A 14,309-nucleotide genomic window follows, 5' to 3' on the forward strand; every position below is an offset into this window, starting at 1 on the left:
AAGTTATGCTGCAATCCATGCATGCATCAGAAATTTTGGGGAAAAAAATGTCTAAAAGGTTTCTGTTCTGACAGGGATTACTACAGAAATGTGAGTGTTCTGATTTAGTTTGATGAGTGAAAAGAGGAGGTAGTTTACTTACCATCCACAATCAATACAAAGGTCAGTTTAAATTACTAGTGTGTGGCCAATAGTCTGACACTATTTTGTCAAAAGGACCCATTATGAGACAGTGTCCAATCCAGTTGATTTTTGCTTCCAGAAATGTTAACAAAAAATGTTTAGATCTCACAGCAAACAGTACTCAAACCAGATGTCAGAAAAAGGAGATTATGATATAACAATGCACTGTTAAGATGGTTTGTCAATATGAACAAAGAGTTTGTTTATCTAAAAATAAATTCTAGTGCATTTAATATCAAGCTTGCAAGTTACTTTTATGGTGCCTATGAATTTCATTACTGAAGATTGTATTTACAAGTTTAAACAGCCAACAATGTTGCATTAAAACTTGTCAGATGGTATATTTTTTGCCAGGAAGGAAAATAAATTGCAATTTGCGACATTGGCAAAGCCAGTGTGATGCCTGAATACACTTTTTATGTGTTAGTTTATGAACTTTTAAGAAGAAAAAGCTTTTTCTTTGTACAAGAAAATATATGTTTATGAAATTGCATAAGCCATACCACGAATATCTTAGAATTCATCTCTTCACCAGAATGATAATTAATTTTTTACCTTTTTTTGTACTTTTAAGAAAGAAAGAAAGAAAAATTTGTATGAGAAAAGTACATATATATGAAATTTTGGGAGCTATGCCAAAATCATGTCATATCCAAATTCACGTTATAATAGAGCATGCTATAGTGGGGTCATGCTGTACCACTATATATTCTGAGAGATCCTATATAGTTCCAGGCAGATGGGTGATTTGAGCACACAATAATTTTTTCTTGGCTATTGATATTCACTGAGTTGTTAATAAAATAAGTTTGATAAGCTGCACATTTTAGGCCTTGATGGACACTTTTGTATTTACCTTGGGAGATGATGCATTTAATATGTTTGTTGTTGGGGATATTTTTTAGTTTATCATAATTTTTGATTAAATAGAGTATTAAATTTACCCTTTATGTCTTTCCATTCAGGATCTGCTTGCCAAAACCCCACCCTGTCCAAGACCAGAGACTATGACCATGGCTGTTCTTTTGAAAGAACTAACTCTGCGGAATCTCTCAACAGATGGCACTAAAGAGGAGTTGATCCAGCGTTTGAAAAAGGATGATCTTTGTAAGATAGATGAGTTTTCAAACTTTCTAGTCAGTAGTATGGTGTAGAAATTGTTCCATATTGTGTCATTTTTGCCCATGTGCTAAAACGCAACCTAAAAATTAGGTTTGACTGAAGTTTCGTGCATGTTGATGTAGTGCCAAATATTCTGATTATTCTTTAATTTAGCTTCATCAGGTACATATAGAATCAGATATTGAATATTTAGCAATTTCAGCACTTTGACTCTCCAGACAATACAGCTGCATGGTGCAATATTGTACTTACCCATTTGTCTGACAGTTAATATTACTTTCAGTCATATTTTGTATTTGACTAATTTGCTATTATGTAAAATGTTGTTTCTTGAATTTTGGTATTTGACATCTTTGAATCAGAACAGTGCTGTGTCAGAAGGCTAGAAATTATGATCTGTTTTTTGGTAATTTCTTGAGTTTACACTTGTTACCATTATTTTTTATTTCATATACCTTTTACAGAATTAACATATTTATTGTTTATATATTCTGTTTGTTATATTGTATTTCATGCTTACATTTGTTTGGAAAGTGTTTGCTTGCTGGGATTTTGCACTCAGTTCTTAAATTTTTCCATGTTTCAAATTTTATTTCTGATTTTCCCCCTCTTGCCACTATTGTGCTGAGCTGCCATTAAATGCAACAACAGATACATATATACATTGTAATTTCTTTCAGCATGCGAACGTAATGGAATGATCCTGTCACTTCCAGAGATTACCAACTCGAGTTTGAATAAGTTGCTATACTACAAGATTGCCAGTGATTGTATGAAACTGTCTGCCTGTTTAGACATAACAATCCCAGCAGTGAACTTCACCAAGGCCCTTTCTACCTCCCTGGAGCTGGACCCATGCAACTTCATTCTCAAGGCTGCTTTTGAAAGCTTCTCCAAAACCTTTATCTTGATTGATTATGAATGGGGTAAGCTAGTATAAATTTTAAAATAGAAGATTTAATAATAAAGAATGTATAATTGATTGAAATTGACATATCAGTGTGAACTTTCCTGGCAATTATCTCCTAGTTTTTCAAAACTTTGTGGACTTTGACCTTTTTCGACAAAAACCTTGTAAACAGGATTTAACTAAAAGCACTTAAGTAGAAATGTCAAATCTGATAGGCATATTTTTTTATTCATTTGTCGGCCAACAGCCATCTTGTAAATCTTGTTATTGCTGCCCCTTCTGAATGGATTGCCAGACCAACATGGGGTTTTCACTTCTTGGTACTAAATGATAACGGTGCTGAATTTGTATCCAATATAGCTACTTTGGCAGCCATCCTGAAAATTGTGTTATTACTGCTCCTGAATCTAAAGATTTTTTAAGTTGTCTAGTTGGTTCTAAATGAAAATAGTCCTGATCTGACCTCCAGTATGGCTATCTTCAAATTATTGTTATCGCTACTTCCACCAGAATTGGGATTGATATAATAGTTTTCACCAGCAGACTTATTGCAATATCTTTTTGGTCCTGAATAAAAATGGTGCTGCTAGGACATATATTATGCAGGGTTCCCACACTACTGGGAAGTCAGGAAAAGATCAAGAGAAAGAATAAAATCTCTTTAAGATAGCAAATATTGATCAGAGTTGGGGACAACCAGGAATAATTTTCAGCTGCCACATGATTGCAGAAAAAATATGTAATGGAGTTTTAATTGAACTAATCATGAGTTAAATTTATTGAGTTCTTACTAGCTTTTTGAGGTTGTGGAACTCTTTAATCAGTTTAAACATAACTGTTGTATGGAACATTTGGGTGCTTGCCTCAACATATTTTTATCATCAATCCAAGTACTGAGGCAATTACACTGGTCAAGTAGACTGATTACACTGTTGTCTATGACATGTGAGCTCAACAAGTTTAAGAGAAAAATAACAAAGCTTATCTTTCCTATTTCCCCTTTTAATATGTAAGTTTAATGAAAATATATTAGGAAATTTGATTTGACATCCAGTGGTATCTCTACTCAACCTAAATGGAAAGTCATAATGACTTGGTGATTTTCACCAAAAGACTTCTTATTGGTGTTTTGTTGGTCAAACAAAATACGCAAATTTGACATCCAACATGGTCATTATGGTAGCTATCTTGAAAATCTTGTTATCACTACACCCTCTGAATAGATGACCATATTGAATTATGGTTTTCACCAAAAGACTTCTTATGATCTCTTATTGATCCTGCATGAAAATGGTGTCAGTCTTGCATCAGATATGGTGGCCATAGTCACTGATTTGAAAATCTTGTTATCATTCAAGAATATCAAAGGTGGCTCAGTACTCAGCAGTTAAACAGCAAAAAATGATCTGATCTTGAATTTTTGGCCAGTAGAATATCATTTCCTTCCAGTGACTTCTGTTGCACTGAGACATCCTTCGGTCTGCAGCAGATGTATACCTTTAGGGCTAACATTAATTATTGCTTGATTGCAAGAGGGAAGTAAAATTAGGGTTAGGACAATTGAAAACTAAAAGTGTTTGTCCAACTGACAATTTATTTTCATGTATTATTGATGAAAATAGTAAGAGGAATTAATTACAGAAACACTAACTAAATGTAAATTTTTATTCCACAACTTTTCCACTGTGCTCTTAACAATCATTAAAAGACTTCTGCTGAAATATTCTATTCTTTGCTTAAAACAAAGGCCTAATCTAAATAATCCCTGCTCTTTTAAGTTGTTTATCTTTTCTTGTTTATCATTTTTGTATTTGTTTATTGAAACAAGGTTGCCTGACACTGAGTTTACACTGAATTTATACAATCTATATTATTAAATATGACACAAATAAATATCTCGCACAAACTCACTCACTCTCTCTCTCTCTCTCTCAGACACACACTGCAAGCACAAAAGAATATACTCAAGACCTCACACACAAAACAAAATAGGGTGCTGCTCAGATTGGAAAATGAGACATAAAATTTCAATACTCAATATTAGTAACAGGTGTAGTTATTGTATTCTACAAGCTTTTAAAGTTATAAAAAGGGACCACATTTCTTGAACATAAACAATTTAGTATACAGCCTTACTAACTATTTTGCCATTTCTTTTATTGTATGAAACATTCTTTTTACAAGGTGACTATCTTTTGTATATCAGCTGTGTAATTGCAAGATAATCATTAAATATGTTTGTGGAATTAAACTAGATATTTCAGTCATGATCTGTAATTCAGACTTGCAGATTTGCCATATTAGTGTGCATTAGCCAAGTTATTTTCAGTCAAACCAGTAATCCTATTTTATGACTTTAAGTTAGACTGAGATAAGTTAGACTGAGATAAGTTACACATGGTAAACACAACAGTTAAATGTTAAATGTGGTTTTAGCATGATCTTTTGTTGTTATTAGTCTTCCTTTCCAAATATACCTTAATCCATTATTAAAACAAATCATATTTTCATTAAAATAATAGAAATCTCATAAATTGGATAAAATATATTATAAAATTGTTGATTAGCTTTGATATCTTGCTCATTTTTATAAAATATTTTAAATGCTCAATCAGATATTCTATTTCTTTTACAAGATATTTTATAAGCTGTGTAAGATAACTTAAATAATAATTAAGATATCTGATCAAGTTTGTAAGACATCTTTAAAAAAAGAATCAAAATATCTTACAAAGTGTAGAAGATATGTATAATTTTTAAGATATCTTGTACAGTTAATGAAATATCTCATAAAATTTATAAAATATCTGAATTTACACAGTTTATAAGATATAATTTTTCTTTAATACCTTATGAACTTAATCAGATATTTTGTGAACTTTATCAGATACCCTATGATATTTTATAGAATATATTCCATACCTTTTATACTTATGAAATATCTCATAAACTGAATAAATCTTATAAACTTTAGGAAATATCTTAAAAACTATATATCTTATAAACAAAATAAAATTAAGATATCTTATCTGATACAGTTTATCAGATATCATATAAAGTTTTAATACATCTTAGATACTTTCTGAGGTTTCAGTGGACTGAGACTGACCCTACACCCCAACATAAATATCCAAATACCAAAAATGGGGTGTCAAGGGTCAGAGGAAACTCGGACTAATATAAAATGTATGAGATATCTGAAATAAATTATATAATTAATCAGATACCCCATAATTTTATAATATTTTGTGAATTTTTCAAGATAACATATAATCTTGATAAAATATCTTATATAATAAATAATACAAATGATCAAGTGTTGAAGATATTTTAAAAACAGAATCAAAATATTATAAACTTTCTGAAACAACTTCAAAACTGTACATGATATCTTATACAATTGATACGATAATGCAAGATAAAATACTTAATCAAATATCCTAAATATTTGGTTGTAACTTGTAAAACTGTTATTATATAAGATATAATGTTCTTTTTTATAAAAAATCTGTTATGTTTAATCTGATATCCAATAAATTTGAAAACATAGGTGATAAATTTAACCATTTACCTCACAGTGTATGGCATTGTGGTCAGTGTTACACGTGTACCAAAGTTCCACAGTGCAGTGTACTATAAATAGAACACCTGTTACATATTTGACTACATACACTACTGCCTGTTGACTGTTATAGCAGTGTAGTATGTTATATTCAACATCAATTTCACCCATTTTACATTTTTGATGCACATCTATTATGTTTAGAAAGATTTAAGAGTAAAAGCAGCATAATTATTTTGTATGCAAGAATTTTTTTATGTGTTTTAAAATTTTGAGAGAACTTTTTCACCATCAAAGCCAGTGAATCCATGTGACCAACTGTAGCTGCCATTTCTCATACTCGAAATTTACTGGTGAAGGGGCAACTTTATTAGCCATTTAAACTTTTATATACAATCTTGGGTTTGGAGTAATGAAATTCATAGGCAATATGAAAAGAACCAACAAAAGTTTGACATAAAATGCACTAAAATTTATTTATTGTTAGATAAACAAATTCTTTGTTTATCTTGACAAACCATCTTAACAGTGCATTGTTATATCATAATCCACTTATTTTGACATCTGGCCCGAGTATTGTATGCCATGAAATCTCACATTTTTGAAAAAATATATTAGCAGAGATCAACCAGACAAGGCACTATCTTGTAATGGATCTTTCAGACAAATAGTGTCGAACTATCACCTGTTCACGAGTAATACAAATATTTATTTAGACTGACCTTTTGTATGCAGAAGGTAAGTAAAATTCCTCTTCTTTTCACTCACTGAATAAAATCCTTCAAAACAATCACATTTTATGTAGTAATCCCTATCATTTTATGTAGTGATCCCTATCAAACTTAACACCAGGTTTTTTTTAAATGTCTGACACATGCATGGAAGGCAGCATTAATCTGCTACCAGAAATGTCACAAAAAAACACCAAAAAAAACATAACCCAACAAAAAACAAAACAAAAACCGGAGATCTACTTGTTGGTCTATCCAATAGTCATGCTACCAGGACTAGCTACAATCAACCAACTTCTAAAGGCAGGAACAGTAACTGTTACAAACTACTAAATTACAGCTAATTCTTTTTCATTTTAAAATGTACACAGAAAAATGTTTTGCTGAAACATCAAAGAAAACTGAAGCACCAGTCATTCTGAATCAACACTAAGCAAATGAAAAAAACATAGTCTCAATCAATGTTCTACAATTATTTGATGTTGCTGCTGCAATGAGAACTGGACACATTTTTGGTCCTCCAAAGCTGTCCTTTGCAGTAACTTCAATAACACATGTACCCTTCATCAAAGAATGGTGACTACAGTCTTCAATAACAACCCCCCCCCAAAATACTTCATCAAAGGATGTCAGCACCAAATTTAAATAAAAGCAATGGAATCTGATGGATTGTTGTAATTTCTAAAGTGACAAGAACAGGTTTATTGTGCTGTGAAAGTTTCATTTTTGGCTACCAATGGCAGCATAGGTATTTTGCAAAGATGTTTGCAAAACTCTTAAATTTTATTCACATTTTCATTTCCTATCAATAGCATCATCCCCTAGGTATCCTCGACAAGATGGCAGGCCACTTAAGTCCATGTACATGTAGTATGTAAACAAATATAGCCACATGCTATTTGCGACAATTGTAGTGAATTGTTTAGTGACATCAGATATAGATGAAAACAAGGACTACCATTTGTTTTTTTATATTTGTGTTATTTGTGCTTTCTGATGGGATGTGAGTCGTACTTGAATTTATAACATGTGATGTATACTTGAATTGACAGATTTTTTATATACATGTACAGTACTTGACAGATTATGGACTGTACTACACAAATATAAGTTGTCAATATACAAGTGTTTTTCAGAGTAGTTTATCTTCAGTGAACAAAAAGCATGTATTTTTGTGTCCACTTTTATTACACCCTCACTCCAGCTATAATTAAGGTAAATGCATCATTTTCTTCAGTTAATCGACTTGGTTGGTTATAACACGGTTTGGCCTTTAACACATTTGTGTTCTATGGACCCCAACTGTCGTGTTATAGCAGGGTCACACTATACATTGCAATTTGAGTTTTCTCTTTATGTACCTTTGATTTATTGTGATGGAATTGCCCTTGATCAAGGAATGTTTCTGCTTTTTTCAAACTCTCTAGAGAGCTGCAAGCATTTTTTTCCAGTTATATTAGGTATGGCCTTGGTGTTTTAGTTCTTACCCCACAGGGGTATTAATGTAGGTATTATTGCTGAGAATTTATTTCTAGCTTAGGTAGGTATTTAGCAAATATCCCTTTACTTGCCAAATTTAGTCTATAGACTCATATCGATTCTGTTTATTGTTTTATTACAGTAAGGATTCTTCATATTACACATTTTCTTTTCATGTGAATTAGTATCAGATAGTATTATTTTTTATTAGCAATCATATCAAAGTGTTCTTTTGTTAAATGATGCATTTGTTGCCAGTTCTCTGATAAGCTGCATGACCTCATTTATGTTGTATTCAGTATTATATGATGGCTTTATTACGTTAAGTAAATTTGGTCTGCAGAGTTGTATTGATTCAGTTTATGTTTTATTACACTAACAAATCTTCATATTTCACATTTCTTGTGCTTTTTTTATCTCAGAAAAGCAGGTCACACACCATTTTTTCCTTTTACATTGTCTACTTCGTTATCAAAAACAAGTGCATTCTTGTAATGAGTATTGGATACTGTTCCTTTTTATTATCTTCTAATCAGCAATGTTACCAAATTGGTTTTTCACTAGAGTAGTGACCACTTGTTCTGAAATAAGGTTTGTCAATGTAATTTTATTTATCATCAGTATCATTTGGTGGTTTTATTGCCTTAACTAAATTTGATCTGTGGATTTGCATTGATTCTGTTAATTGTTTATTACAGTAACAAATAATATTCCACATTTTCTTTTAATATGACTTATGTAATTTTTATCTGAGAAATGCAGGTCATACACCAGTTTTTCCATTTATGTTGCATGTTTAGATATCAAACATCATTTATTGCTTCCTTTTTGCGTTACAGCGTCAGTGATGATTTTATTTTTCTGAGACAGCAACTTGGAAATGCAAGTTATTGTTGTTATCATCTTAACAAACAATTATTCCTTGCAAATACATTTAAACATTTGTATATTAAACATTGATACATTTACTTGTATGAAAATTTTTCAATTAATTTTCTTTATAGCATTCTCTTTTAGCAATGGCTAAGCAGGTGTGGGTGGAGTTTACATTCTCTGGGTCCCTTGGGTCTCAAGGAAGGATTTCTATAATCTCGTTGGAGACTCAAGGGAGGTTATAAATGCTTGGAGAGTCATTTGAACCCATTCACTACATGGATAAGATTGTGTCAAGTTCCCCTTCTCTCCAGACTAAAGTGTCATCCCATTGAGGGTTTGGAATTGGCTCGAGAGGGGTTCAGACCAAAACATCCACTCACCCTTTTTCCTTATAATCCCTCTCAATTCATACAGGATGTGAGGCCTTCTACTGCAGGGAAGTTATTGGCCCTTTCCTTGTATGCAGCCATGACCTTCAGAACCTTGGCCACTTTGTACAGAGGTTAATGCTATGGGTCATGAACCTAGATCTTACTCTTATGACCTTTGGTCTATAAAAGAAAGAGTGAGATTGGCTTTCTTCCCTCAAACAGGAGGGTAGAAAGTCACATTTTCAATAATCTATTAATTGCACATCAGGTATTTTGGATTTATGTCCTTCTTATGTTCAAGTCTAGCCTGTAACAGAGTGACATTGGGTTGCATTCTCCTACTTCCCAGGAACAAGACGAGATGAAAACATCCTTTCTGTCCTTGTTTTGCATGAGTTTGGTACAGCATTGACATGCCCTTTCTTTGGGTACCCTGGTCTCCTTCCATCCAATTGTAAAGATGGCAGAGGAGGACAATATATGGTCTTTAGACCAAGCAGTAAGTAAGGTTTACTGTCTTTTGCTCAGTGATCTATGTTCCAAGCATTTAGACTGGTGACACTAAAATTCTTTACATTTTGGAGAAACATTCTGGGTCTAACTCTCAATGAGATCTCTTGTTGCTCCTCATTCAGTGAAGATTAAGGTGCTTTCCCAAAGGTTTAGTAAGGGCCAGGACATTGTTCTCAACAAACGAGAAGTCTGTCAGAAAAGAAGAGAGAAACCCTCCCCATGTTGTTGAATCCCTTGGGGTATGCATCAAGCTATATGATTCATACCCATTCCTCAAAGAGATTTAAGTAGTTATTTTCAGGGAGATCTGAGCTGCAATGCAAGCTTTAGGTCAAAAGGCTAGGTCTCTTGTAAACCTTTGCCTTGCATGCCAACCAGTTTTCAGTAGTGTCATTCAACCTGCTAAGGGTGTAATCTGTTGCCCATTACACTTCATTGTTTGTTAAGGAAGCAGAGGTGAGAACATCTTGGCATGTATTTTCCTTGTCCATATTTTGTCAGTGGAGATTGTTCACCTGCATAGAGATGTTGCTCTGGACACACCCAAGGTCTTAAGAACCTTCTGGGGGCCACTGCCATTTTTCCTTTGACTTATCTCAAATGATCTCAACAAGTCACTAAGTTCATTATTTAGTCCAGGAAACATTCTGTGTCTGTGGTCTGTGAGGCCAAGTGGAGAATCTTTGGGGATTGATGCATTAAGAAATGTGTCAGTCCTAGCTATCCTTCTATGTGTGTAGTGACTGATTTTTTTCTTCCTTTTGAGGAGAATGCTCAAAACAAGTGTCTCATTAATGCCTAGGTGGAATCTTGCATCTTGTGGTCTAACTAAGCCCCTTATTAACCATTGGATTAAGCTTTCTTTGAGAACCTTACCCTCTGCTTGTTTTTTTGCTTCCTTAGCATGTACATGACAAGGGAGCAGCTTGATGGTGTATCCGTAGAATCATGTTGTATGAGGTTCAGTGGAATTATTAGTTGGCTTCTCTTCTTTGCGAAAAGGCTTTTAGCAAATATCAGCTTCCATTGGTTGTTTCACTTTCAGTTGTGATCCCCAGTCTCAGTCATATCTATGCTGGGGTTAATCCAGTTAGAGTTTATTGTCCAATTAGCACATTAAGGATTTGGCAACTTCGAATGGGAGAAGAAAGGTAGAGAATGTCTTTTCCTCCACATTAACATGCCAACCATTGTGCTTTTTGCATAAACATTACTCTTTTTTTTTGTAACCAAAATATATTTTATATTTAACTGTATATGGATTACACTTTGTTGGTACATTAAAAAATGTAATAAAACTAAAGCAAAAAAACTTGTTTTTGTCATTTTTATTATCATCTCTTTAATTCCACTCAAGTATATTTTAGAATATTCTTAAAAATATTACTGCTGCATAAGAATAGTGTAAGAGTATTTTGCTTATTTACTACTTCCAGCAAGTGCACTTGACCCATTTTCAAGAAAACAGACAAGTTTCTTCAAATATCAACTTTTTTCAGAGATTCTTTATAATGATAAGCTAGCTTGTTAGTGGACCAGTCTGTACTTTTAAACAAACTGGCACCAGCTGTGCAAAATGTGCTATGGTGTGAATTGTGGATGTTATATGATTGATCGTGTTCATTGCAGAATTCCAGTTCATGATCATTCAGCAAAAGTTACACATGTAGAATAGTTAAAGTGAGTGCTAAATATAACTAATTTTTCAGTATATTTTGTGTTTGTATTCTGGTTCTAATCCATATGGATCTTGCCTTTTGTGACAAGAATTTTGATCAGTTGCAGACTGAACCTGGTTAGTAGCAAAAATAATTCTGGTATTTATTATATAGATAAATGCTATGGGTCATGAACCTTTCTGCCCAAGTTATCCTTTTTTGCCAATTATGATAGCAATAATTATGATTATACTTCTTGGGGGATAGCATTTATGCATTAAGAGTTTGGCTGATCTTTCAGCTTCCACCCTTGATTGGATTGCTTTTCCTAATAGGAGAGCTTATCAGTCCCTTCTTGAGAAGAATGTTCATTCATGAAATTAAGCTCCTGAGCTTTTAGACATTACTAGTTTGGGACCTTGTTATCTCACCAAAGCAAAGGCATATTTTACTTTGGTCCAATTGTCATAGCTCAAAGAGTGACCCTTGTGGATACCATCCAGCAGTAGTCTTCTATTCTACAGGCCAATTGTGGGATCATGTCTCCATCCAAACTAACAAATTGAGCTATACATTAGCAACAGGTTTTGTATAACTGATATTAAAATGTATTTTTCTAAGTGGGGGGGGGCTAACTTTAATGATGGAACACTTACCTGCTGCTAGTGCCTAATTCTCTCATACTGCCTTTGTTGTTTTATAACCTGTAATTGAGTGTTGTGGCTATCATGCATAAATGAAATGATTGTGCAAGATCAGATTGATAATGCTTACACTTTTATTCACTATTGTTGACAAATAATTTAGTTGTGTATCTGATAATACATGTTCTACTTTAAATTGTGAATTTTTCTGTTCTTTTCCATAGGAGTTGAGAAAACAGTTGACATCTCAAGTAATTGGAAAGTCAGGTAATTTAATTTAACAAATGGATTCGAGAATAATGAATGGTTGGGAATGAATTTGATGGATAGAACCATGGTCTTGAAAATTGCTACTTAATATGGCCAAGTGAAATACAATGGCCATCATTAAGAAACAACCAGTGGACCAAGATTGTTTCATTTCATTCTTTGAAAAGTCAATTTTGTGGATTTATTTGAATTTGAAAATTCTTTTTGCATTGATCCAAACATCAGTTTGTCATATCGAACCTCTAGAATAATATCTTGATATGTAATTTATTGATTTTCTAAACTAGTTTGCTATTTTAAATATTTTAAGAGTGTTACTGCAAGTATTTAAATGATATGTATATTTCACAAAGATTGCACAAAAAAATTCCTATTGATTTTAAAAATGGTGGTCTAATAGACCCAACTCTTTGTTAAATTAGGGGTTAAAAGTGAAGTTTTAATGGTCAGAGTGAGAACGGATTATGAAATATATAGACTTTCAAAGAAAAAAATAAAATCTTTAAAAAAGGTATTGACATTTTCAGCATTTTTCTTTAAGCATGAATGCATCTGAAACTATTAACTGTTTCAGACCCTCAACATGTCCAATTTTTAAAGTTTGTGTACCTGGTTGTTTGACTTACCAGTTTTTATTTCTCAGCTCATTGCCTGTAACTCCAGTTTGGATGAGACTTTGCTAGGGGGAATAATCCTGTGTGAGATTTTCCTAACGCTCAGGTCATTGTTGAAGTATTGCTAGGATAACACAAGAGAGTCTTTGAAGAGTTTCTTCCAACCTTCTTGTGATCATTTTCCCTTCTTCAGATTTACATAGAAGATCTTGTTTGGCAGCAGGTGATCTGACATCTTGGTGATATGGCCTGCCCATCTCTGTGATTTCATCAGCAGAGATTGGATGCTTGTAGTGCCTACTCATGTTAGAACCCCAGTGTCAGGGACCTTGTCCTACTATCTTATTCTCAGGCAGCCCATGTGAAAATGATTCAGCTTCATGGCATGGTGTCTATACACAAGAAAGGTTTTGCATGCATACAGCAGAGTAAGCAATACAGTGACCAAGTAGAACTTGAGTTTGGTCTGCAGGCTGATACCTCTGCATTTCCACACATTTGTGCATAGTCCTCCAAAGGTTACACTTGCATTGAAAATTCTGATATTGCTTTTGTCATTGATTGGGACTGCACATAACAGTGTACTGCTGAGGTAGGTGAACTTGTCCACTGCCTGGCATTTCTCTGCAAATCTCTTACATTTTCCTGAAGCCATGCTGATTCTGATCCATGAACACTTTGTTGATGTGATGCACAAGGTAATATCAGCAAAATTCTGGTTAGAATTTTGGTGGCTATTGACAGTAAGGAGATGCTCTGATGGTTGTGTCCGGATTGTCTGTTGCCTTTCCGCTTGTATAAATGGATGATATATTACTGGTATATAGTTCCTTGAGTATACATCAATTGGAAGAGTTCAGTCAGTTATAGACTTATGCTGGTGTAGCATCCAATCCAGGTTCTTTGCCATTTGACAGCAGGTTGGTTGCTTTCTCAGTTTTGGTCAGGATTGGATTATCTTTGAGTCATATGTTTCTTTCCACTTGAGGCTGTTGATCAACAACCTCAACACTGATAGATAATTGTTGAATCAGGATGTTGTTGAAGTGATGTACCCATCTTTTTAGTAGCTTTCTTTGTCTGTGAGTAGTGTGTGCTCTTAGAGCACACATTATTGGAGCTGTTCTTATTGTCTGTGGCATGACACTGTATTGTCTTCAAAGCAATTTAAAAAGTTCTTGATGTCATTCTAGTTTTCCTTAACTTTTTCAGAGTTTGCCTCAGTTGTGTCTAGTTAGTATCACAGTTCTTCAACAAATGCCATTTTATATTCTCCAGTTTAAATTTGGAGATGCTGAGGCTGTCTGCTACTAGTTTGAATCTATATATTGAACCTGGTGACTATGATCTTATGGTTTCTCTAGCATTCTGCATTC

General features: G+C 33.5%; 1 protein-coding gene across 1 annotated transcript in view; it reads left to right on the forward strand.

The window, feature by feature from the left end:
* The window catches only part of LOC149805306 (uncharacterized), a 50,642-nt gene that overhangs the window by 5,234 nt on the left and 31,099 nt on the right, over positions 1-14,309 (forward strand). Inside the window, exons 2-4 of the mRNA XM_089933969.1 lie at positions 1,149-1,290; positions 1,986-2,231; positions 12,274-12,316. Of these exons, the coding sequence (XP_089790095.1) occupies positions 1,149-1,290; positions 1,986-2,231; positions 12,274-12,316 (431 nt within the window). The remainder of the gene's footprint in view (positions 1-1,148; positions 1,291-1,985; positions 2,232-12,273; positions 12,317-14,309) is intronic.

Source organism: Sinohyriopsis cumingii, chromosome 2, assembly GCF_028554795.1.
Source record: "Sinohyriopsis cumingii isolate HCF-2022 chromosome 2, ASM2855479v2, whole genome shotgun sequence".
Taxonomy (NCBI): domain Eukaryota; kingdom Metazoa; phylum Mollusca; class Bivalvia; order Unionida; family Unionidae; genus Sinohyriopsis; species Sinohyriopsis cumingii.